This window comes from Perca flavescens, chromosome 13 (assembly GCF_004354835.1).
Source record: "Perca flavescens isolate YP-PL-M2 chromosome 13, PFLA_1.0, whole genome shotgun sequence".
Classification (NCBI taxonomy): Eukaryota; Metazoa; Chordata; class Actinopteri; order Perciformes; family Percidae; genus Perca; species Perca flavescens.
Window position 1 is genome coordinate 14,545,987 of NC_041343.1, and position 26,536 is coordinate 14,572,522.

General features: G+C 40.0%; 1 protein-coding gene across 2 annotated transcripts; it reads left to right on the forward strand.

The window, feature by feature from the left end:
• LOC114566591 (neuronal migration protein doublecortin) lies at positions 1-25,948 on the forward strand. Of its 2 annotated transcripts, none has more exons than XM_028595163.1 (7): positions 1-165; positions 5,043-5,468; positions 8,005-8,339; positions 18,476-18,578; positions 21,342-21,431; positions 24,379-24,476; positions 24,595-25,948. In XM_028595163.1, the coding sequence occupies exons 2-7, from the start codon at positions 5,105-5,107 to the stop codon at positions 24,649-24,651; spliced, it is 1,047 nt and encodes a 348-aa protein (XP_028450964.1). In that variant the 5' UTR covers positions 1-165; positions 5,043-5,104; the 3' UTR covers positions 24,652-25,948. The 2 variants fall into 2 exon arrangements, with proteins under 2 accessions (XP_028450964.1, XP_028450965.1); XM_028595164.1 differs by lacking the exon at positions 1-165 and adding an exon at positions 191-270.
• The last annotated feature ends 588 nt before the right edge of the window (positions 25,949-26,536 follow it).

Below are 26,536 nucleotides of genomic sequence, written 5' to 3' on the forward strand. Positions count from 1 at the left end.
ACCCAGTGGCTCCTCTAGTGAGGCAGGCAGCGGCTCGGCTCTCAGACTGAAGCAGACAAAGGCGAGGGGAGAGACGGCGTGCCGCTATCCTGCTGCATCGACTCCCACATCCACGCACGCTCCCCCCCCACACACACTCCCTTCTCTTCGCAAGCAGCGACGCAGGTGAGTCTTACTGGGTGTGATTATCCACATACTTTACTGATTAAAAGAGAAATTAAATTGGCGTTCTTCTGGTTTGGAGTGGACAAGTTGCAGATGACATTGCAGGTATATTGTGTGCGGAATAAATATTTTTAGGCTTTCAGATTTGAGCAGGTGGATTGTGAGTAGGTGTGCGCACACCCAGCCGCCTTTTTTTCCTAAAGGAAAAAAAACTTGCATTTTCTGCCGCTGCAGTCTTCCATGTGGCCACAGTCATCCATCATAAATGAGAAGTGTGGCATCGGGAAACTTTTTTTCTTCCTTTTGCGACTGTGATTTAAAACTATAGCTGTGCGTGGCGTGGTGTTTCTAGACAGATGACTGTATGTAGATCAGCTCTGGATAAAGATGAGTGGAGAGTCATAATGTGGTTGCTGGTTTGTCAGGAGTGTGTAGTCACCGGGGTGGTGTGTGGGTGGCTCAGCCAGGAGCACAGAAACAGCCAAAAATATCAGTGATAAATCACACAATGTTGCTGCAGTGCTGCTTAATGCTCAGAAGAGGCTTTAATTTTGGGGAGAATGCATTCATTTAGCTGTGATGGTGATTTACATTAAGCTATTGACAAAAGTATGTAGTGTATCATTCAGCCATGTATATCTAGATGTCATATAGTTTCACACTGAAAAGCTTTAATTGTGTACCATAACTGCTTCCATTGACAAGATGTACTTGGTGGACTCATGCTGGAGAATGAGCCGGCTGCTCCTCCAGCAGGAGCAGCAGCAGTGATGGTGATGTCATTTTGAAGGCAAGGCACCCTGTTGGAGACAATGGACTGTCCTAGTTGATGCTCCACTGGGGAAGGGTCACTGTTAGCTCTGCCCATTAGTGCGGCAGATGGGCTTGAAACCTGGCCTTTGTCAGCTGAGGAGCACCCAGAAGTCCCACCCCTATCAGCGTGCCTGTCATAAAACCTCATGCAGTCAGCAGCACAGCCAGGGGTTAGCAGGGGATTGGAGGGCCCTGCCACATGGATGGGTGGCGGCAGATGTTTCCTTTTAATCAATGTGGTCCTCTACTGTATAGTTAAATGCACCATGTAGGGCATAAAACCTGGAGGACAATGAAGAATTACAAATTGTTAGAGCAAATGAGCATTATTAGACATTGTTTCATGCATTGGTTTACATGCGTGGAATGAAAATGGTAAAAGAGGCAGTAGAGGCTTCTGAGGAAACTTTTTAACATGTTAAATGTTTGAAGTAGAACTTCATGACACGTTTGAGATCAATATCACAATATAATATTAGTGTGACATCTTCAAATGTCTTGTTTTGTCTGATCAATGTTCCTCAAACCTAAAGATATTTAGGTTTACATTGATCCTCAACAAACCCTCACATTAGAGAAGCTAGAACCAGAGAACGGTTGACATTTTGCTGTGAAAATGTCTAAAAACGATGAATTGATTATCAAAATAGTTGCTGATTAATCTCCTGTCTATCAGCTAATTGATTAGTCATTTCAGTTCTATTCAAAGAGACTCAATGGTGTTCTGCTGTCAACCGTTTGACAAAATCTATGTGAAAGAAGAAGTGAAAAAACTTTAGTAAAACATAATACTGTAAATTCATATTTTAGCGATATAATTTCACTCAAAGCTGATAAATGATAATAGTGTGCAATAATCCTCTAACAAGAGGCCCCTCTCACCAAGGGTTTGGTTGAAAATTGCTGCAAAATGGTGCAAGATTGAAAAAAAGTCTTTGAAAGACAAACTGTGATGCCAGGTCGTTAACGTTATCAATAAGGAAAAAGTGACTTAAACATTCTAAAAGACATGCAGTGTGTTATTAACAAGCCACTCCGAGATGAGTTCAAACACCAGTGACCTCATAGTCAATGTTGTCAAGTCTATAAGCTAATTATGACTTGGAAGAAAAACAGGTGACATGCATGACATCTTTATCTTATTTTGGTTTGCAAAGACTGTATCTGTCATCTGCACAGAGAAACACTGGGCACTGGGTCAAACTGGGAAATGAAATTGTTAGGGCAAGACTACTCCAATAGCAAACTACTAAACGGCAAATGCTATTCAAAATATAAGGATGTGATCACTCTTGAGAAGGTTTTTTATTTTTTTAAAGAACATTTTATTGAAAATCAGATTGTCAATGGAGCTGAGCTTTAAACTGGGTACAGATAACTTCCTCTTTTATGTGGGTGGGTGTGAGTGTTTTTGTGTATTTTTTTTTTTTTTTTTTTTCTCAGTGTTCACTTTAAATGGTATGGTTCAATGAGTTTTTGTGGCTTTTGAGAACTGAGTTGTGCTCATCAGGTGGGAGGTTAACAGAAAGAGACCAGTCTTTTGAATAGAAAAGCTGCTCCAGCCTTTGGCCAGTCCATCCCATAGTATAAATGGTTTATTGTTTGTTGGCTGAACAGATGCATCTTTTGCTTAATTTCTAGGAAACAGGAAGAGCTGGATATCCTGTAACATTCAAATCCCCACTATTTTGGGACAAATGACAAGAGTTAACATTTTCCTTTTTTTTTTTAAATGATGAAAGCTTCAAATTCAGTCTTAATGTGGTGAAACTTGGCAGAAATGTTAGTAGAAATGCACTGACAACACTTGTACTCACTTATTGCACTTAAATATTAAACACCTGCTGTAAGAGTCTAAAATCTGAAAAGTGCACATCTACAATATCACTGGTCTGGCTGTGCCGCCGCGCGGCACTAAATGCGTTTTCATTACACTGGACACAATGGCAGCATATTAACGGCCGGACATATTAGCAATCACAAAGAAATAGAGAAATGTGACAAACACATCCTGAGTCATCTGAGAGCAGATCAGCCTGTCGGGACAATACTGTGATTATGTCATCTGTTGGTTCCTAGAGATTCTCGGGGCTTAATTGATTTCACATGTCTAAACCAACAATCAGCAAGTTACCAAATTATATATCAAATGCTTATTTTGAAACTGTACCCTTGTACTTTATTTTTTCTCTCCAAATCCTAACAAGCATCAGTCAATACTAAAGCCACTCTTTGAAAACTCTTCATACAGTCTGTATAGCATGTATCTTGGCCAAACAGTTAATCCCACTTCCACCAAAACACTTAAAATAAGATCATTTGAACAAAACACTGGCAACAATTTTCACTCAGGAAGCATACATTGTCACTCAACAGTGATATAAAAACAGGAACAACAAAGAGCATTACATAAATTATGAACTTTTATCTTTTGAAGTTTAAATTATTTCTCACATAAATCAGTATTTCATTATAGAATAAGAATATTCACTGTATTGACTATACTAAAGTATATGTAACAAGAATCAATCAGCAATTTGCTTCAATATGCTTTATTATTTCTATGTTTGTATACAGTAATTGTGAAAAATAAAAGATTGAAACAAAAAAGAATTCCTAAAATTCCAGGGCTGCAATAATAATTACAAAAGGGTATGTATAGTATAATTACTCATAATAAAATATTCTGATCAGATTTTCTATATATTGCAATATAGTTACTGCAGAAATGCACATTTTCCATTTTGTTTTAAATGTGTTATCAGTTTTGAAAACAATGTTTTAGCATTTGAACAAGGTGCTGCAGATATATAGTGTTTTGCAGTTGGTGGAGTATAAATGGATTGGAAAATGTGGTCATTTTGTGTTTAATCAATGAAAGATTATTCACAGTTAGATCCACATAAACTTCTGTTTCACTGAATGAAGAGTCTTGAAAATGTGACTTTGGTTTTGACTAATGCAATTTTAAAAAAAAAAAAAAAAAAAAAAAAAAAAACACAAGTGGCCTTGTGCCATTTACTGATTTATCCAAGCAAGTGAGACAACTGCTCACAGGTGTATGTAGGCGGAATACAGAAGAAGAGACCTATCGTATGTGCTACATGCCTCACGGAGCAGTTAAGCCAAAGCAGATGTTGGATTGTAATCTTACTATAAGCAAAACATATCATCTTAATTCATGAATTTTATCCACAGTAGTGTGGGTCCAAGGCACTTATAATTGTATTCTGGCTAACTGCAAATCCAACATGCAATTTCTTTCAGTCAGTGAGTCAACTTAATCTCCATGCGGGTATAATTCAATTTGTGTACCTGCATTATTTAAATCCTGTATTGAGTGAAAGCTGATGTAAACATGACATTAAAATAATCATGAACTATCTTATTTGACATGAGAACTCCTTGTTAAAAAATGCCACTGCCTGGTGCCACAAGGTATCAAATGTGTAGAAGGTGGAAATCCCATTGGATCATTTGTAAAGGGTTTGAGGCACCATGTTATTTAGCACAGTAGTCGATCAAGGACTCGTACATTGTACTGAAGGTAAAATGATGAGCCTACACATACAGTGTTCTTTGAAGTGGTCAGGATGTGTCACTGTTTGAAGCAAGACTATCACTGCGTTCAATACAGACACTGTATTAGGCTGGAGCATAAAGACCAGTATTCAAAACCAGTCCTTTAGTCTTACTTAAAATGATTAGTGGTTTAATTCATTGTCCACCTGTATGGTAATTAAACCATTACTATCATTACAGATTTACAGAATTCAGTTCCTAATGTGAAGTGTGAAAATGCACATCTCTGTATTTTGTAACAGTCTATTTTTTTTTTTTTTTTTTTTTTTTTGACTGTTAGCAGAAATGCCCCTAGTATATATTAGGTTGATGTGGCTAATCAGGCGGAGTATGGTTGTTAATTGGTCACTTTATTCCTCGTTTTTAAAACCTGTTGCCTGGGCCATGTTTTTGGAACAAGCCAAAATAGTAAATCATATTATTGCAGTATTTAACTTAGTGATACATTACTTTACATACATTGTTTTCCTTTTTTTCTCCAGACTCTCCGGAGCTGGTCATCACCACCACACATCTGTCAAAACCATCTCGACTTTCAGTCATCATGGAGCTAGACTTTGGACATTTTGATGAGCGAGACAAGGCATCCCGTAACCCGCGGGGCGGGCGCCTGAATGGACTTCCCAGCCCTACCCACAGCGCCCACTGCAGCTTCTACCGCACGCGCACTCTGCAGGCCCTCACCAATGAGAAGAAAGCCAAAAAGGTGCGCTTCTACCGCAACGGAGACCGCTACTTCAAGGGCATCGTGTACGCTGTGGCCAACGACCGATTCCGCACCTTTGACTCATTGCTGGCTGACCTCACACGCTCGCTCTCTGACCACATCAACTTGCCACAAGGTGTCCGCTTCATCTTCACTATTGACGGCACACGCAAGATCGTCTCAATGGATGAGCTAGAGGAAGGTAAGCATATGTAGTAGGACACTGCAACCACTTACCATATCTGATTTATTGCATCATGAGAGGAGTAATCTAATGGATTGTCAGTTTCTTTGTTCCCTAGTAGAGCTGCTGAGTGAGGTCAAATCGAAAACATTGACCACCATTTTGAAGATGATCTGCAGTTTCAAGTCAGTTTCTGTGCTGAGAAGATTTAGAAGAATAACATTTCCAGTTCTGAGATTAGAAGTCTTATCTTTTCGGTCTAGACTCCTGTAATCTCTTCATATCATCTATCGACTTCTAATCTGAGGGGTTACTTTGGGGCAGTCGAGTGACATGCACATTTTGCATTTTGTTAGCCTATTAAGAGGAAAATATGAGAATTTCTTAAAAACTGAGAAAGATTGCTTTGTTTGATCTAAACAGCCACATTTACATAACAACACAACCTGTTACTCATATAACATTGTATTTCGTGGATCTGCTGTCAAAGAGTCCTTGAACCTGCTTGTAAAGCTGTGAGCTTTTATCTTGGCCGTAATTAGACTCACTGGTCTCAGTTTTTGGGCGTTTAGCTTTAGACTCTCGCAGGGGTTCATACTGAGCTGTAAAGTCGGCTCTCTATGGCTCAGCATGGGATAAATGGTTCATTAACAGATGATATTAGCATTTAATTCATTAAAGAAACCTCCAGTCACAATTTGGGAGTGAGTTTTTACTCTCAAGCGTCTCCATCAGCATCCATAGTAACAGGGTGGAAAACCCAATTGAAACGGCACCTTTTTGTATTTTCACTTATAGTGGAGTTTTTGATTCACCACTCAAGGTATTTTACATGACGACATATTTCATGATGTTACTTATCAGTTTATGCTTCAGTCTGAGAGATGAGGTAGTGTAAATGAGTTAGTGTTTGTTTGTTAGTCTATATTTGGCATCAGAAGTGATTTATGAGGCTTAGAGATTTATGTTATGAAAGTTGCCGAAGATGATTAGAAATCCTTTTTGGTTATTGCTATAAAGTCTTTGCTTGGCACCAGACAAGATGATCCATGCATTGGCCTGCCTGAGGAAAGTCATATTTCAGGGAAAACCTTTGCCTAGATGCAGCACCATACATTTTCAATCAACAGCCATCAAATAGATGTTTCTCAAGAATAATTCATAAGACCCAGTTAAATGACCCACGTTTTAAGCCCTGGCCCACTTTATGAGATTTTTCTAAAAAAGTGGGACGAGGTGGACAGAGTGAACTTGGGCTAAAGCTAGAAGATAAACTGCAGCTTAATTTGTTCAGAATGAGATGATCATCTCTGCTCCTTGAGCTGCTTAAGAAAGATAGGAGTGTGTGTGTGCATCTATGTGCTTTTCTGCATGTGTGTGGGGATTGCAGTAAACGGGGAGCAGCACAGTAAGCACTGTGGGTGGTGGGGGGCATTTCATTGTGCTTCCTCTTGTGGTGTATAATTAATTGCTCAATCTCCTCTGCACTGTGTAATCCTGTTCTATGCCTTTTTGTCTTTCACGTAATTTCTCCACATTTGGCCTAATTATTGCCTTCTGGGTTCCCCTTTTGTCTAAATTTCGCTTTCTCTCCAACTGCTGCATTTTGCTTTTACTTTAACACCTCTCCCTGTCTGAATGGCATAATCTGCCGTAAAGACTGGAAGTTGATAAATGGCGATGAAAATTGATTATTTTGAGAATTGGATGAAGACGGGCCAACTAAGGAAAAGTACATTTGTGATAAGGCTGTAGAATATTTAAACTACCTGGTAGATTTTCTTTTTTTTTTTTTTTAAATGGTTAAAAGAATGCTTGGATCCTGTATGACTAAATAATGTCCTACAGGGAGGTCAGTCTTTCAGCAGGCTTCAACAAAGACATACAAGTGTGAGCTACATCATATTTCATAGTCACACAGTAACACTGTATCTGTTCCATTATTTCAGATGTCTTATTTAATGAAATGCTCTCATTGTATATGCATTTTATGCCATGAAATAATCTTCTAAACATTAAATCTCAGTTTCTGTCCTGTCTCAAAAGGCTTTTGAAGTTTACTTTAAACCACCAATATTCAAATCACAAAAACATGTTTCCCAGTGCAGTCTAACCAACCGGATACTGTAGTTTTTTGTGTTAAGACATCCAATCCGCAGACTCCTGCCGTTGCCTCAACACGATGGGGATGAATGGCATTTAGTTTGTGTGGAGATCTAAGGATCAAAAATAACATTTGGATAAACTAGCAACATTTCTCTGCAGAACCAATCTGGTTGCTCATAGCCTATCTGTGAACAGTTTTTATTGACACCATCTGCAGCATGTGCTATTTTCTAAGTAAAATGATTTTTAGTTGTGACATTAGCTCGATGTCAGATGGAATCCAAGATGTGAAAGCCCGAAGATTCCCCCACTGGTCTTGATATCTCATACTTTGAGTTCCTGCAGGTTCAAATGTTTCTGAGTGGACACCTCTGGGAGTCTCAGGTGTCAAAGTTGAATAGCTGAGTGTGTTACAACACACTAACCCAATTTTTCTTTGCCTTCACAGGGGAAAGCTATGTTTGTGCATCAGAGAACATCTACAAGAAGGTTGACTACACAAAGAACGTCAACCCCAACTGGTCCGTGAATGTAAAGGCCTCAGCGAGCCAGAAGAACATGCAAGCCTTTGTTGCCAAAGCTGCCGGAGGAGAGAGCAAGGACTTTATTCGACCCAAGCTAGTGACGGTGATGCGCAGCGGCGTGAAGCCACGAAAGGCTGTGCGCGTCCTGCTCAATAAGAAAACGGCACACTCCTTCGAGCAGGTGCTCACCGACATCACAGAGGCCATTAAACTCGAAAGCGGCGCGGTCAAGAGGATCTACACACTTGACGGAAAGCAGGTATGTCTCACCTTTAGCCATTTCCCAGCTTGCATCATGCTCTCAGGTAAAACAAACATTGGATCATGTGCTGCTGCAAACCAAAGTTGCATATGAAAAACTAACCATCTAAAAACCAAATGTACCAAGCAGCTAATACCTTAAAACAAGGGTGGTACAGTACAGTATGTAAGCAAAGCTACTTAATAGGAAAATGTGTGGTCAGGACTGAGGACAGTTCATCATTCATACATCCACACACACAGCCAGGTATCAGGATGAAAGTTAAGCAGAAAACAAAATTATTTGCTTATAATAAAATACCCCAAACAATCACATTGTGTCTTCAGTGGTTTCATTTATCATCATGTATACTTTCAAAATGGACCCAGTAGATAGAGGACAAAATGTGTGCTCCTACCCTCAGTCAACAGTGACACAGAAGGTCCATGAGAACCTCAAGCATCCATGAGAACAACCTGTGTACACAATGGCCTATATTGTCTGCAGTCTTTATTCTGACTTTAGTCTGAGGCAACATACTCTCCTGTCTTGTGGTGCAGGCCATTAGTATCCTGTCCACCAGCCTTTGTTGTGGAGTTACTTTTTAGTCACTGAAAAGCTCAATAGTCCTGGGAAGTTCTGTCTTCCACCCACTATGGTAGTGTACAAAAGGCCAAACCCTGTATTGTTGTTTGATCATTTTGTCCCCATTGTTACTCTGTTTAAGATGGTGCACGCTGGGATATTAGTAAATCGGTGAGAATATGGGTCTAGAAAACCTTAACAATAAAATGTGAATGTAGCTACTGTCAACTAGGACACTGAAGCTAGTAAATGCTACTACTCGTAATCCTTGCAATAACTGAGCTCAGTACAAAAAAAATGATCAGCTTCTGTCACCAGATAGTGAATCTATTAAACTCGCTGGCACATCTGGATTCTCAGCTTGAATTCCAATGTTGACATGACAAGGATCAAAATACACAGACATTTCTTATGTCATGTAAAAGGAGCCACTGAATGAAGGGCAAAGTGTCTTTACCAACCTTGACTATTTTCTGGTGTTCAGTTAACCGATCCTTTTAGCTGTTGTAGCCAAACAGAAATCAGGGCACTGGAATCCCTCTGAGAATAAAGTTTAGTTTCCACTAGCTGGCTGTGGGCAGTAAAAACTTGCATTGACATCACACCTGTATTTTATATACACACAATAATGAGGTTAAAGGTAATACAGTGTATCCTGAATTAACAAATTTAAGATGGAGGACTTGATTTTATTAACCACCAAACATTGCATATCACTGGCAATAAACGATCTAAGCTGGGAAAGATGTACATCAGACATTCTTTATTTCACAGGAAATATTAAAACTCATCCTAATATGCATTTGGTTTATGGCTAACTAAGACTACCTTGGGTATGTAGTTAGTAGAGCTAACTAATTTGCTTACCTGCTGCGACCTACCTCAACCAGCAGGATATATTTATATTTCTAAATAATTCCATAGGTCTCTTTTTGACTCTGACTTCTGTCCAGTATTAATGTATGGTTTCCCAGCATAGATGCTAGATAGCAACAGGCAAGAAAATGCTTTCAGATGTTTTGCTTTAAAGACAATTAAGTGCAGATTGTGAGAGAGTGCTTTCAATAGTTGGCTTGGCAACAGTCCCATTTAAGCTGTGCCTCAATTCCATACTGCTGTCTTAATAAAGTGCATTCATTTCTTGTGTAGGCTGGTACTTCAACTACAGCCTTACCTTGAAGATTAACAGATGACATACTGTGTAATGGGACACAGCTGTAAATGCAGCTAATACTAAAGCACAAGAATGGCGAAAGCTAATCAAATAATCAATATGAGGCACACAACATGCTTTAACTTTGCCTAAAAGTCACTCCCCAGGGAAGACTGTTTTCTCAACACACTGGCTAAGCTAAAAGGGCATAATGTTTTATTCATAGTTGTTGGAGCAGCCACCATGCAGGGTCACCCACCTGGAAGACTGTGGAAAGGTCTGTGACATGGACCCTAAATAAAATGTTTGTGGTCCAACAAAATAGGGTGCAGTGTCAGAATGTGGTCATACAAAAAAATCAAGTTGTTTTGCAGTAGGGAGAACCTTTTTGACAAAGGTTTTGAAAAACCTTCAACAACCATGATAAAATGTGTCTATAAACGCAGGTACTGAATAATTTTTTCCCCTTGATCATTTCAAAACTCACACCTGCCACACCTGCCTGTAACTGACTACACAGATACCTGTGCTTTCCAGACTACTGTGAATCACAGTTAATTAACGGAGGCGGAGATGCGGCACAAGCGTGAAAGCATGTGTGGATACGAACATGGACATCTGTTCCTCAGTCCTCTCTTTGATATGGTTAAATGTTCGCTAATTCTCCTGTTGGGACCTTCTTTCCTGTATTATTCATTACAGATGGACTGGGATCGTGCCCTGCTGAGCTCCTTTTAGGTGTTGTACTTCTTCAGTTGTATTTCCTCCTGTATTAATAAGGCTGGAACCACATGTGTCTTGGAGGAAGGGGGAGGGGGGTGCTGAAATGATAGATGGGGGAATTTGATTTTAATGCTCTCTCCCAGGGGTGCAGTCTGGCTGCCCCAGGTCTCATACTGGTTTTCCTACAGAAACACTTGCTAAAATGTTTGGATATCGTAATCGCCTCATGGATTATGACTTATTTGTATCTTTGTGGTTGGGCTATGGTTTGGTTTCTCTTCTTGCCATGCAATTTTCTCTTTCAAAATGAATTGAATAGCCGCCATATGGTAGCTGTTTCAAACTGAGCATATTTGTCATCACTGTAGATATAGATGAATTTCTTCATGATTAGTGTCCATTGGTGTTGGGACTCGTGCCAGTTTCATTGCAATGCACAGAAATGTGAGAAATGCGGCACACATTATTGCGGTGTCTTTGTGTGCAGAGGCAGACTGCAGCTGCTCTGTGGTGGAGGTGATATGGTAGAAGCAATATTGATGCAGTGCCCGCCCCTCCCTGACTCTGCACCGATCCTCCTCTTCCCATTCCATTGCGATAGCTGCTGGGACCGGTTGCTAGGAGACCACATCCCAGGCACAAAGAGAGCCCAGCTGGTGTGGACTGGTCTGTCAGATACCACATCCTGTAGTGGGTGTGAGAGTTTACTATCAATGCAAGCCTTTGGTTAAAAAAATAAATTACATGTCATGTTTTTTTTTTTTTTTTTTTACCTGTATACATTCCATCATCTGGTGTGAATTGGAAGCACGGTGGACTCTAGCTCAGTTTGTGACCAAGATGAGAGGTGATCCAGGTTTTCATATCATTTTTGAAATGCCTACTTTTCACTCTTGATCGTCCTCTTTTGTCTGTTGCTGAGTAGACTCTGAAGAGAGCCTGCCCTCCTCTCTTTGTCAGTGTTCTGAACAAAATCACTCCCATTTTCCCCTCAATTGCTGGTGCTTCAATCAGGAAGGGTGGGGCCAGTGGATTTCAGGAGTCATTTTCCATTCCTAGAGCAAATTAGGATCATTTTATTTTTGCTGATGGGGAAAAAAAAATTCCCCATTCAAGTACATTTCTTGATTTGCCCTAACTGCTTCTAAATGCTACATTAAATCAGAGTTTATTTAATTGCTGACAGCCATTTTGTATTCATTCCATTTTGATAGAGGTGTCTGCATCGGAGAATAGTTCTGATTTGCATCTAAGATCCACTGCTTGTTCATCTGAATTGCACGTTGGCATGGGTTTCGTCTAGTAATCTAATAGCCAAATCCAAATGTCATTATTTATGAAATATGTTGAAGGTACATTGTGTTGCAGTAAGAGTCTGCAGCATTGCACAGGGCTCTTTAGTGGATTTGAGTGCCCATTATTCTGACCTGGTTTAGAAATGAGGTTTACATTTAAGTCTTTTTTTTTTTTTTTTTTTTTTTTTGATTTGTCAACAAAGGGAGGAAAAGGAATAGATGCTTCAGGCACAAGGTCACACTGTTATTGTCGGAGAACAAAAGATTCCAATTTGCTTTAAAAGTTAATAACTTGCGGTAAGAAATTATTCACTGAATAGGATATGGATACAGGCATGGGTTTAGGGCTTCTTAACGACTAAAATACATCCAGTAATAGGGAAGAAAAGCCTGCTTTTGCTTGGTTATCAGTGCTCTTGCAGCCTGCCTGCTCTTTGCCATGCTGCAGAAGCAGTTGTCATGGCAATAAGCTCCGCCGTGATGGATTCAGTTTGTGACAATGGTTGTAATACGCTGAGTGTGCTCTTTACATTGGGTCTTACCTGCTTGCTCTCGGTTTCTCACCCATCAACACAGCTCATTGCAGCCACATTTCTCTCTCACACACACACACACACACACACACACAGTGTTTAACAGAGGCAGACAATCAGGCTGACAAAGGGGTGTGGTCCCCATGATGAAACATCTCGAGCAGGCATGGTAGCCTGTATGCTTCCTCTGTGCCTGAATCCCCTCACAGGCCCCCCTTTCCTGCACAAGGACCACATCAACAAGTGAGCATGACCAGGGGGGAAGAGGAGGAAGCACGATTTAATAATGCTAAGGCCACATCAGTCAGCCAAATGGAAAGCCTGCTTCCTCAGGGTTGGGGAGGGGTGGGGTTAAAACAACATCAGGCACCAGCTGCTCCCCATGACTGTGCGGATATCGCTGCCTAACTGGCTCATCTGCGCTCCAGATGCATTCAGAGCACCTCCAGTAGCACACAGACACTGTACCACTGCACTGAGGTCACAGACAGGTCAGAAAGGCAACCGGCATAATGATCATGTAGTAGGGCTGCTTAAATATCGTCTTCCTTTGTGATTTGATCTACTGGATTTGACTTTTGTTTTGTAATTATATCTGAGCTGTTGCTACAAAAGCAGACAACCTGCTATGATGGCCTTTTATACTTCACCTTCTGTGAAACCCTCAACTGAAATGGACAAAATGGAGACGAGTGTGTATTTTGGAGGAATATTCCACTCAGTGCAGAGGCACTGATATTGATCAGGTTTGTGCGCCTACAGTGAAGAAAATGGTGTGGGAGTTTCCCCATGGGTTTGCAGAGCAAGGTCTTACTGGCTCTTTTTCAGCCGTTATCTTTCTATACCTCCTCGCCGGCATAGTTATGCATGTTTTTGGGTTGTCCGTTTGCCCGTCTGTCCCATTCTCGTGAACGTGATATCTCAGGAACTCCTTGAGGGGATTGATCTGCAGGAGCCTGTTGCACACACTTAAGGATCTGAGTCTCCTCAGGAAGAACAGTCTGCTCTGTCCATTCCTGAAAAGGGCTTCAGTGTTGTGAGTCCAGTCCAGTTGTACTAGTCCACCCTCTTCACTTCCCCTCCCTGGATGACAACCAGAACACGGGACCTCTCGTTTCTCTGGGAGTCCATCAAAACCTCATTGATTTTGCTGATGTTGAGCTTCAGGTGATTGTCGTCTCACCATGTGACGAAGCTCTCTATCATTCCTCTGTACTTCTCTGTAAAAATAGTCTAGACAGCAAAGTGAAGACAGCATGTTTCTTACTAGTTTCTTACTCACTGGAATCATACATGTCATTATTGATAACTTTCATTTTGCCAAGAAAAAATACTTAACACCTTTTTAAGTCTTCACTACATATAATTTGAGTCTGGACAGACATGGATGTAAACTGCCACTTGACTGGTTGGCGGAGGCATACAACCTTGAGTTGGTAATTCTAGTTTACACGTCACTTTTCCCTCACATAGCTCGGTAATGCTGAGACTACCCAATATAACATTTTAAGCAAAGAAAATTTGCTCACGTGAGATTCGTCTTTTGTTTTTGTTAAATGTTCTGCCCTCAACCTCACGCCATCATATCCTCTGCTGAAAACGCAGTAAAATAGAAAATGTTGCTTCAATGCAAAGCAACCGTCCAAATTCAAGACTTATTTATTTTGTTTCCAGCTGATTTGTATGGAGGCAGAAGGAAACCCTTGTATCGGTCAGAGCAGATTAGTGTAATCAGTTATATTCAATCCTACTGCCTGGCCATTTGACCTGACTCATTACTACTGGTGGTAAACCTTTTTTGTTCGCCAGATTTAGTACTGATTAGATGAGTCATGATACAGAGTCAAAATGGTATAATGCAGCATTGAATAGCTCTTCTTCTGCACAGGGATCAATTAACATGGCTGTGCGGAGTCCGATATGAGACAGATACTGGACCTGGAGAATCATCAGTCGTTCATTCATTATTGCTCTGGCTGAGCTGCTGAAAGGATGAGCTGAAGTCAAGACAAGCAGCTGCTTATAGAAGACAAAGGATGCATGAGCTTTGTTTAAAAAATGTTTCCTGCTGCTTCACACACAAGCTGTGGCAAAAAGCTGCTGTTTGAACATTATTGACCTGAGATATTTGTTTGGCAGATCAACGGTTTGAGTTACACCTGAAACTATTGCCACAAAATAATATACTTTGTATATCGGACCTTTTTGACGCACTGCACAGCCCAGATTAGAATGACACATTATTTTTCACACTGTGGTTGTAGTACTACACAAGTTGTCATATTTACAGTGAAACATGAACTCTCTGCAAGCAGAGGAGGAGGATATGTTATTTGCTTTGCTCTCTCATTTATAACATGCATTCATTTGTTTTGATACTGGATATAATCGGTATCATACGGTGCATTAATTATATTAACTTTCATAAAGGCCATGCTTTACAGTATTTTGTGGTGAATTTCACTGTAGCGTGTTACCTTGTGGTTTAATGAATGAATCCTATAAAAGGTAAAACATTTCAAATCTGAGGTAATTCCCGGACCTTTTCGTTTTTGTAGAACAAATATTGAAATAAAAAAACTGTTCATTAAGCACCACAGGAACTATGGAAATTACACTTGTGGCCTACTCTCCTGCTTAATTTCTATATTTACCATTTGACTGCCATGACCTCATGACACGTCTGCGGCCTGTGGACGAATGGCCAGAGTCGGGCCAAAGGAACTCTGAATAATTCAGTTGTTTTGGACTGTGGATCCCTGCATAGCTGCTGGTGGTGTTGGTTGTTTTTGGGGGGGTCATGTGGTCCTGACAGCTGGTGAGTCAGAGATTAGGGACGGGCTTGGTGGGACAGAGGGTGGGGGGCACATGGAGTCTGGAAGGAGCCAGTTTGTCAGAATAGCCCACCCGCCTTCCTCCAATAAACACACAAATGTATATACAGTATATAGATGTATGCTCTAATGTGTGCAGTGCATGTGCAATATGTAAAATAAGACAGGGCTTTAAGATAAATGGCAGCATGTCTTCTCATGTTGTCCTCCTAGATTCTGTTGCCAGGTGGGTCTGATGACAGAGCTGACTGACCTTTTCAAATTGAGAGCGGATGCTTCTTAACCTATATTCAAATGTTCCCAAGCTGGCCTGCCCTTTCCTCACTGCAGCCATGTTTCAAAGGGACTCTGACATTTTACATTTGATCTGATCGCATGCAAAGCAGATCCGTTTTCAACAACGTTTCTATCAACTGTAGACAGATTTCAGGCCAAAATTCACTGACAATTACCGGATGATAGACATCCTATGTGAGAGGAGAAACAAATGCCTAGTTATGTTAATATTAGTTATGTGCACATGCAGGCCAGGTTTTGGTGATAGTCGAAGTGTCTAAGAGACATTGGATACACACTGTACATGAATTACAGTATTTGTGAGTTGAATGATGCAAAGAGCACTGGTCAAAGATCTACACTGTAACTGTACAAATAATGCGGATCTTAAGTGATCCCTGTAGGGAATGGGATAAGTAGGATTGCTTAGAAGGATTCAATGTTTTTGCTAAGGACTATAAAAGAGGATGAATGCTTTCTGAAACAAGGGGTCAAACCCAAGTTATCTCAGAGCATGCTTCTAAATGTTTCTTTGTAAAAGTTCCTCTGCAAAAACAGACATTGTTTTTGAGGTATTTATATTGAATCTTCGTTGAACCTCTTCGTTGAGTGGCTGGATTGACTGTGAAATAATAAACTACTAGTGCTCCCTGTCAGAAACCAATTGAGAGGACAGAATCTTAATTTCAAATGGAGATTCTGTTAAAGCAGATTAAGGTATACGTCTGTTGGATAAACACTTTATCCCTTTAATCAGCTCTGTTGTTAAAGCTATTAAAACATGGACTATCCATTACCCTCCCATTCCATCTCCTCTCCTCCACCCGCTGGCCTTGTGGGGGAAAAGAGTGCTTCCTTAATGCTTCCATTTTATGATTAACTGTCAGGTGCCCTCGTTGCCACACAACAGTTTAACCTAATGAAAGTAACATGTATCTAATCTCTTGATAATGAACACACAGAAGGAAACTCACATTTTCAGCCTTTTAAATTGGGCTGAAAAACCAATTTGATTTTGATCCCTGGAGTCAAAGCACCATATCTGTACCTCAGCCGGGATCTTTCAGGCCTGTATCCAGGGAATCTTGCGGGACCCAGAGAGGGGTACAGCTGTTGAATGCCTCGCCTGCGAGTCACCACCACAAACTTTTAGCTTGTCGAGCAGGACAGAGAATCAACATGGCAGCTGCTGGGGTGGGGTGTTCCCAATTTATCTGCAGCTCATAGTTTGGATGTGTATCACAAAGGAAACCAATGATGCATCTTGACTATCTTGGCAAATGTCCCAACACGGGGTAACCTTTCGGGCCATGGACCTCCTCAGAGAAACCAGCAAGAGAGGCTTGAGTCAGCGAGAGTCTTGTGTTTTTAGAAAATTTGCCCAAAATATGAATAAAGCCAGTGAGTAAGCTGTAGTTCAATTAATGAGTCTTGATCTAATAATTCAAGTGAGAAATGACAAACGTCATCTTGTGTTGAAAGGCAAACTGGAAATGAGGCTGAGATGCTTTGTAACAAATGTCATCTGCACCAGGAAAATAAACAAAAACGACCAAGGAGAAACACAGCTTTTAGCTTGAATGGCTTTAATAGGCCTGAGCTGCTAACGGCGCCTGTATAATGGAGAGCAGAGGAGAAGGTGTGGCCCAAAGACATCTGTCCACTCAGGCCATATTGTGTCAACAGCTGCTATAGAGTGAAAAAGACCCTGGGGAAGGAAGTTGAATCATTTACACATTACAGCAAAGGTGTAACATTATACTCTGTTTTTTTTTTTTTTTTTTTTTTTTTTTTTTTTTTTGTGTGTGTTTTGTTAAATGCATCTGCTGTACCTAAAGGCATGTTAACATTACAAGTAAAACACAAAGGTGCCCTACTACTACTTAAAGCGGACTAAATCCTTTTGGCTTGCAGACAAGGAAAGCTTTACTCAGTGAATTTATTCACGTAAGGCTGTGTTTACAGAGTTCATCAACATTTGTGTTTGTCATCAAATGCTGCTTCCTCTGCACAGCAATTAGCAATGCTTCCTTATGCTGGAAATGCCTGTGTGGATTAAAATTTAAATTAGACTAATTTAAATTAGGCCTGAATTAACATTTCAAATGCATTTTTATTAATATATGAATATTAACAACATATAATAAGATGAATATGAACGGATTAACCTCTCTTGGCAAATGTATAGTCTCAGGTTCTGTAACTCTCTCAGTGCATTGATTAGCGATTTAAAACTGATATATTTTAAGCTGCGTGGCTATAGGGATGACGCTGTCGATCTGTCGGGTCGGGCCACCGCTCCAGGCTAAAATATCTCAACAGCTATTGGATGAATTTGGCACACACACTCATGTTCCCCTCAATATAAATTGTAATAACTGTTTTGATGCCTTAACTTTTATCTAGCGCCATCATCAGGTTAAAATTTTATATTTATCCAACATTGAATTACCTTCAAAGCTAATGACGTTACCATCCGCTTCAGCTGTACTGTAGCTATGTATTAGCTAATGTTAGCATGCTAACATGCAAAACTAAGTTGGCAAATATGGTAAACATTATACTTGCTTAGCATCAACATTTTAGCATTCACAACATCAATGTGAGCATGTTAGCGTTTAGCTCAAAGCACTGGTGTGCCCTAAGCACAGCATAAAAGAGCCACTAGGGTTGCTTTAAACTCTTATCAATGATACAAATTGATGCCAGGTTATTAAGGGTCTTTATTAAAGTTTTCTGTCATTCGGCCTCACAGGTTACCTGCCTTCAAGATTTCTTTGGCGATGACGATGTCTTCATTGCATGTGGACCAGAGAAATTCCGCTACGCCCAGGACGACTTCTCTCTGGATGAGAACGGTGAGCGTGACAGCATGAGTCTGTATTTTACATCATAGACGTAGTCAGACATGGTGGTGAACGGTTTATCAACTTTGTGCAATATTATTGTAAAACCATGGTAAACATACCGTATGAGCTTTAGAATATTCATGCAGCAATATCGACCAAAAGACAGTAAAACATTATAGTTGTGAGAAATATAATGAAATGACACCCGGAGTTGTCCATACACATTAAAACAACACAATAGATTTAGAATAGGGGTTTTGGAAAACCTAATTAAACTTCCATAAAATCCATAACATTCAAATTAAAATATCATGTTGATGACAATGTCCAAATAGATTGAGAGCTTAGTTCCTGGGGTGTCATTTAAATTATCAGTCCCGTCAGGGGCTCTTCATACTTACCATAATGGTTTTTTTCTGTAATAGAAATTCAATTCACATACAAAGCTGTGTGCTTGTTTATAGTGAGGAGGGAAATGATGCATGTGAGAAGGAGGCCAAGAAAGAGAGAAGTCTGATATCAACAACGGGCAGCAGGGATAGGAAAAAAAGGTAGAGAAGAAGAGCCATTAATCTGTCCGGTGACAGGTTTAGGCCAGCTGATCTGTTGGTGCTGATACTGCTGAGAAGTCGAGGAGAGAAAATGTAAAACCAATCCTCTCACAGTCTCTCTGCTCCCCACAGACCTGAAAACCCTATTTTTAACAACCCACTTCCACCTAATGTCCCCTACTCGAATCATTCAGTATCTACTAAATGTCTTTTAATCTTACACAGCGCTGATGCAGGGCAGATTTGTCATCCCTTCATCCTGTCTCTTCCCCTCAGTTTCTTGTCACATCTTTGTAGGGTAGAGATGCCAGTACGTTTATAATGATCTGGGTCCTCTACTTTCAGCAATGGTACCAAAGCTAAATTGTTTCATTCAGTCTATAATAACCTCGGGGCAATACTACAAGAAATCGACTGGAGCATCCAGCCATCACAGAGTTTGCCTAGTAGAGGAGGAGAGAGCCCTGTCTGTGACACATTACATTATGACAACACACCGATCACCGATGACTTATGTTCAAATCCTGAAGTTTTGTAAGGCATTTCTCCCTACAAAGATAAATAAGTTTACCTTCTGATGTTTTTTTCAAGGAGTGAAGATTCTATATATGCAAAAATCCGAGACACGCATACAATGAAATGTTCCCTCTATACTTCTGTTTGGCCTAGAGGTGAACTTTAAATGTATTTTTCTCTTCTACTCACACAGCTTTTAAGGTTTGGTGGAATAACCAAAAATAGATTTAAATCCCTTGTGGTTATTTGTCACACTTCTTATGTTAAATACTAGACTATGATGGACATGCAGACATAGAAGAGGACATGTGTACTTGCAGCTCTGTTTATGCAGCGACAACTTCAGTTGAGAGGGAATCTTCGCAGACAGACTCAGGGCTATTTCGAGACCACTGAGTAGACTCGACAAGCTGCCAGTCGGAAGCATTGTCAACGGCGCGGTGGCACACCTTGCAAACAATAGCACATGAATGTACATCTGTATCCAGCAGTGTGTGAAGGTTAAGAGAGAGAAGACAGACGTGGTGCGATCCCAGGAGACGGAGGGAGGACAGATAGTATAATTAGCATCAAAAGTGGAAGAGAGGAGGGAGGGGGCAGGGGGGAGGAAAGAGCGAGCCTGACAGTACAAATAGAGGGGAAGATGCAGAGGGAGGAGTAGCAATGTCTGGAGTCTGTGTACCCTGATTAGTTCAGTGACCCAGAATATACTGCCTACGTTTTAATATGATTTATATAAACGTTTACTGCGATGCATGTTCATAAATTCACAAGCAACAGATATCACTCTTAAATAATAGCTATTAAACCCAGGGTTATAAAGAAGGCAATCTAACTATTTACAGTTCAATGTTGTCTAAACATAAGCAGTCAGACTTTGACTTTACCTAAATAAAGAAAAAGGTAATATCTGAACAAATAATAAGTAAACAAGATGCCACCAATGCAATGTGTTTCACCCAGTTTCCGTAGCTCAGTGCCATGGACACATTTTGGTCGCTTTTGAGGTTTGATTTACAATAATTAAAGCCTAAAGCCCTACCAACCTGCTGCTAATTGTCTTGCTTCAGCATGTTTTACACTGATGGATACAAAAATGTGGCCCTCATTCTGCAGAAAACTGTTTTTCCATACCTGTTGTATTTTATGCTTTTGTCTCCTGAACATGCTTTTGCTGTGGGCCCACACAAAACTGATGTTTCCATGCATTGTATGTTGCTAGAACCCAAAATACAAGGGCTAAAGGGAAAGCAACATACTGCCGTTGTAATGAAGCAGTTAAAGCCATTCTCCTTTAGAAAATGAATGAAAATGATTTGGTTCAGGATCACAGCAGCTGGCTTATCAAAACTACATATAGCCAGTGTGTTGGTTGCGTCGCGTCTTCTTGTATTTTTATTTCCATCAATCAATATGCCAAGTAAACATGCAGTCATTCAGACAGTTTTGCAAGACACTTTTGTGGTTTAAGCAAAAGATTTTCAGACAAGTATGCATCAAGATGGCACCAGAGTTGAAATCATTATTTAAAAGGTCCGTTAATCAAAATAACAAAAAAGATAGAGATAGAGCTTTGCCTAGATGTATTCTATTATTTTTACATCTGTTTAAATTAATATTTTCTGACCAAACATGAATACATGTACCTTATTCTTTCACTTTAGAGAAAGTGATGTTTTTTAACTCTTTGTGCTTCTTTCCACAGAATGCAGGGTGATGAAGGGAGCCAAAGCTCAACGTGGTTCAGTTAAGAGTCCTGGTCCGATCAGGCGCATCAAGTCTCCTGCTGAATCGAGTGAGCCCATTATTATCTCACCCACACTGTAGCGCTTCCTGTTTAAAGTACAGCAGAAACTGACCTCACCTTGTTCTATAAATCAAAACAAAGCGAGCTGGTGGGAAATAAAACTAGGCCATTTCTGTTGCTTTAAAAAGAACTTGTACATAAAAAATAAAATATAATAGCAGAGTGATAGGGACCAGCTCCTTCACCTTTGACCTTACTCTGTAGGGAATGGTTAACATAACGATGATTTCTCCTTAAGGGTCAATAGTGAATGATAGAAGATTTTTAAAAATACCAATAGAGCTTGCTTCAAATTAGAAAATTTCAGAGATGCTCATGAGAGAAAACTTTTGTTTGACTATAATCTGCATTTTGTTTTCTGGAATTTGACAAAAGGCACAGAAGGAGTTAAAATCCTGGTTCCTCAATGTGTTGTCTGGTTGTGCGAGTCAGACTGTTTGTACTGGGGGGTCCAAATAACAACAACCCCTCATAAAACCCCTCTAATACTTGATAATGGGGACAGTTAAGAATCCAGCCTTTGTTCATCGATGGTAATCTGATGGGATTTAGAATAATGTTCCTAGTGCAGATTCTTAAAAAAAAAAAAAAAAACATGAATAAAACATGAAAAGTAAACAAAGACAATGTAAACCGCTTTCAGCTATATATTTGACAATCGGGCGTTTTAACATTTAATAATATCCAGGAGGCAATAGAACATAATGGAGACACTGGTGACTGCTTGTGCTTGAATCTTTTATGTGAACAACAGCTTTTAACACTGAAAAACATTGCTATGCCTCTTTGTTGCAATGCTGTCTGAGTTTATATAGCTGAACCATTAGCTGGCTGCACAGTTGGTGCCATGGAATCTGATCGGGTTCAAGCATGAGGGCTTTGACAGCTTTCATGTAAACGGTCAGAAAGATATGGCATACATTTCAACCCTCTTGCTTCAAATAACTGGGTCAAATTATATAAATGTTAGATTATATATTTTGTAAAACTATTAATTCCCCTACTGGTTATTGGTATATACCATGATGGCACAACCCTATAGAGGTTTTGGTACGTGTTCTTAAAGCCTGTTAAAGTATGAGCAGTACAGCATGACAATGTCTCCGACATTTGAAAGAAAGACAGGTGAAAGCAGGTGAGTTATTTTAATCAGAAGCAGGTAGTCCACAGTTTTTGTTTTTTTCTTCACGCCACTTTACGCGACAGGCGGGGGGTTGGCGTCTCCAGCACTGCGGGGTCCCTCAGTCCTTCAGTGGTCTTGAATATTTTATTGATTACGGCCTTTGAAACAGCAGATGGTTGGCCAGCGTGCTGGGGAGGCAGTAAACTTTGAGCATTACCCACCTCCTATAATACCTGAGGTCAACAGGGTGACAATGGGGTCATAGCAGAGGACACGGTTGTGACTTGCATAAATTAACTGGGATTACAGGACTACTTGTAAATAAAGCTTATAAAAGTATAAATCATTCATAAAGCATGTACCAGAAGAAAGAACCAAAGGAAGAGGATTTCTCCTTTTTTTTTATTTTGGGTGTGCGGAGGGGAAAGATTACTTTTGCTATGAGTCTGTGTGAGGTTGAAATAAATGTTTTAGTTTAGTTTTGGTTTATCTTTTCCGACGACTTAACATATAAATTAAAAGCCGCAAAAATAAAACGACAACAATGCAAAGCAAAATCTATTCATCCATGTAGTGCCTGTTTCAGTTTAAACCATTCCTGGCATGCATTTAAAACATCATATACACAGAACCTGTGCAATATGACAAAAAAGTGATAACTATTTTAGTTAATACTGGGATTACTATTGAAATACCGATATCTAGACAGATTAAAAAAAACACGAAAAACTATAAAGTACGGTTTGTTGTTATCTGTCTCTGAATGCTTCCCTTGTGTCTGATTGGTTAACAGCTAGTATGGAAGCCTCTTATTGGCCACCAGCTCAACAATAGTTGTGCCTGTGCCTTGAACCATGTTCCTGCCTTCCTTGGCATATCATTCTCAAATACTGTGTAAGTCTAATTTACAGAACTGTTAGCCTGCTTACCAGCACTTCCTTCAGCCTTTAACATAACAAAAACTACTTGTATTGGAGTGCACTGGGTTTAATGAGTTGAATGCATTGAAAATGTGTTTGGCATGGCCCTGGGATGGCAGCCCACAACAAAACACAGTGATCTTAATTTTAACATCGCCACATTAGAATGAGTTTTCTACAGAAGATGAATAACCTGGACAATGTGGGCAACCCTTACTGTATAGAAAAGGTTACTCTGCCTCTGCTGCTGAATGTTCGGTCTCTAAATAAAACAGCTGCACTCTCTGTTCAGTAAGTGTGTGTGGGAGAGCTGCTCATGTTTAGATATACTGTTTTTAAGATTCCAAGATAATAGGACTTTAAAGTGTTTAAACCGCTTGTAAAGTCTGCATTTGTAAATGTGTCTGAGTGGTTAAATGAAGCCAGTGGCATTAACAATGAAGCGTTGTGTTTTCAACACTCATTGGCTCAAATTTACACTGGCCATCTGGCTGATAGTCTTCAGAATTCTTTTCATCTCTTTTATAGACAAAAAAACTCTTTTAAAGCACTTAACACACAAAACTACATCACATCGCTTAGCTCTCAGATATAAACACAATGTTCCACACAGAGGGAATCCTAGCAACGTGGCAGACGCAGAGTAAGTGAATAAGATGTTTTGAATCTAACAAATGGAGAGCTTGTCAGCCACCTAGACCTGGACTGACAGCGTCCCCCTACACTGAAGCCAAATGAGGCCACAGTTCAGGAATGACTTTTCTCCAGAGCCAAGGAAAGAGGTTTAGGCCTCTTTTGCACACTTTCCAATCCACACTACTGTTTACCTCTTTTTCTCCTGTTTCCCTCCCTTATCCGTCCCTCTTTCCCTCTTTTCTGTGGGCTCTCTCAGCCAACGGGACAGGCTCCAGCAGCCAGCTCTCCACCCCAATTTCCAAGCATTCCCCCACCTCCACCCCCAACAGTCCAGGCCTCAACAACAAGCAGAAGGTACTCGGACCTCTCTCCCTCTCCTCTCATCTTTTGGCCTTTATGTCTCCATATCCATCATTTATTTTTGTCTTAACCGTGAATTTACACACGTGATCTTGCTCCTCTGTGTTTGCAGGATCTCTACTTGCCCTTATCTCTGGATGATGATGACTCTCTCGGCGAATCAATGTAGACGCTCCTCCTGCAGCCTGCCTCCTTTTTGGCCTGAAACACAGAAGTTTTTATACATCTGCTGCTTTCCACTTTCACTCACAGTGCCACCTGTTCTGTAGGAGAACCTTTCTTTTTCTCTTTATAAGGCCTTAGCCATCAGGGCTATGACACCATTTGCTGCTTGAGAATAACACAAACCTTTTTTGTTTTGCTTTTAAATCGGTTTCTACCACGTTGTTACAATCGGCTCACTAATGATCAGACGTATGTTTCTATGTGGAGGTTAACCACTATTTCTCAAAAAGGGCACACAGTTCACTGACCAGCAGATTTCACGGTGTAAAAATGTCACTTCGGTCTCAAACCTTTTGTTGAAGGATGTACTCTGGCTTTTAATATTTCGGTCACAGAATTCCAAGCAGCAAATGGAATTTTTTAGGGGTGTTAGTCAGAACTAACTTTTTTATCACTTGTATTTGTGACGTTCCTCCATGTCCTCCATGTCCTACGGTTAAAGGTGTGAAAGGTAATGGTCCCTTGTTAGAGGAAATCTGCTACACCAGACAGTCTTTTTAACCCGTTGTAAATACTGTGTATAGCTATCCATCATAACATCTCTGCCCAATGTTCATTGCTGTGCTTCTATAACTTCACTACATATGTCACTAACATTTGCTCAACATGATACAGGGTATGGTCAAAGTAAAAGAAGAGCCAACAAAATGAAGTCCCACCGCAGAGGGTGAGGATGTGTGGGATGCAGCTCCCAACTGAAGAGGATTATCAGAAGCCAACGCCTCCTCAATGAAAATTCATGTTCCCAAATGAACAAGAGATTATAAAACCATAAGATGACACTTTTTACTAAACCACCATAACAACGGAGGCCTCAAAATCCTTATGTTGGCAATAATTGGCTTTCATCTTGTCTAATCAAGGACAAGGAAATTACTATGAAAAAGCATCCCACATAGCCCTCAGAAGTCTTTGTGTTGGGGTTTCCTTTATTTAGACCCTCTACGTAGACGGTAGGCAATATATACCCTCTGTGTTTTAGATTTTCACAAACTGCAGTGCATGTTATTGCTGAATGATTATGAAACTGGGCATCAAAAAACCTGATTTGAAGGACCTAATGGTGCATAAAAACAACCAAAGGAAAAAAAAATATTAGGCCCTTTTTAAAAAAGGAAAAAAAAAGAAGAAAAAAAAAGAAAAGCCAACACACATTCAGTATACAGTCTAAATAATTCCCTTTTAGGCCAGGTTGTCACTTGTGACATTTTATAGTACAAAGTGTGAAATTCAAAGACCAATAAATAAAAGGTATCAAAGCCAAAGTAGGATGTTTGAAGTACGATGATGATGATTTTTAGACCAGTAACTATAAGGGAAAATACGTAACTTTATTAGTTATAAAATGCTTTTAAATATCCTGGAGGAAGCACACCTGAAGATTTCTGCATGTTACTTTTAACGCATAAAAAATAACGTCTGAGGCATTTGAGGCAATTCAAGTTTTATCAGGTTAAACTGTAGTGGAGTTTCTCCTTTTGCATGGCTCAGCGTAGTTCTCAGATACAGGGGAGATGAAAACGTAACGGTCGTCTAAATCTATGTGTGGGTTTTAAATTTTTATAAAGTTTTATTAATTTATATCAAGGGTACTTCTCTAGAATTTCTTTGCATTTGTTGACATGAGCTCTTAACACTAGTACTTTTTTTCAAGCCTCTGTGTGCAACTTTCTATGGCCATATTTCTTTTTCTATCGTCACAACTTGCATTGTGTATCTTACAAATCTACTGGACAGAGTTTTCTCAGACCTTTGCAGGGAATCAAGCCTGAGAATCGCTAAATTGGATGACACTGAAGCACAAAGCAGGGAGCTACTTATTTATCTCA

Bases quoted from the DNA above. Each gene is read 5' to 3' on its own strand.
- LOC114566591 (XM_028595163.1), top strand. From the start codon at position 5,105: ATGGAGCTAGACTTTGGACATTTTGATGAGCGAGACAAGGCATCCCGT. The intron at 21,432-24,378 runs GTGAGCCCATTA...GGGCTCTCTCAG, and splicing joins CAAGTCTCCTGCTGAATCGA to CCAACGGGACAGGCTCCAGC. The intron at 24,477-24,594 runs GTACTCGGACCT...CTGTGTTTGCAG, and splicing joins GCCTCAACAACAAGCAGAAG to GATCTCTACTTGCCCTTATC.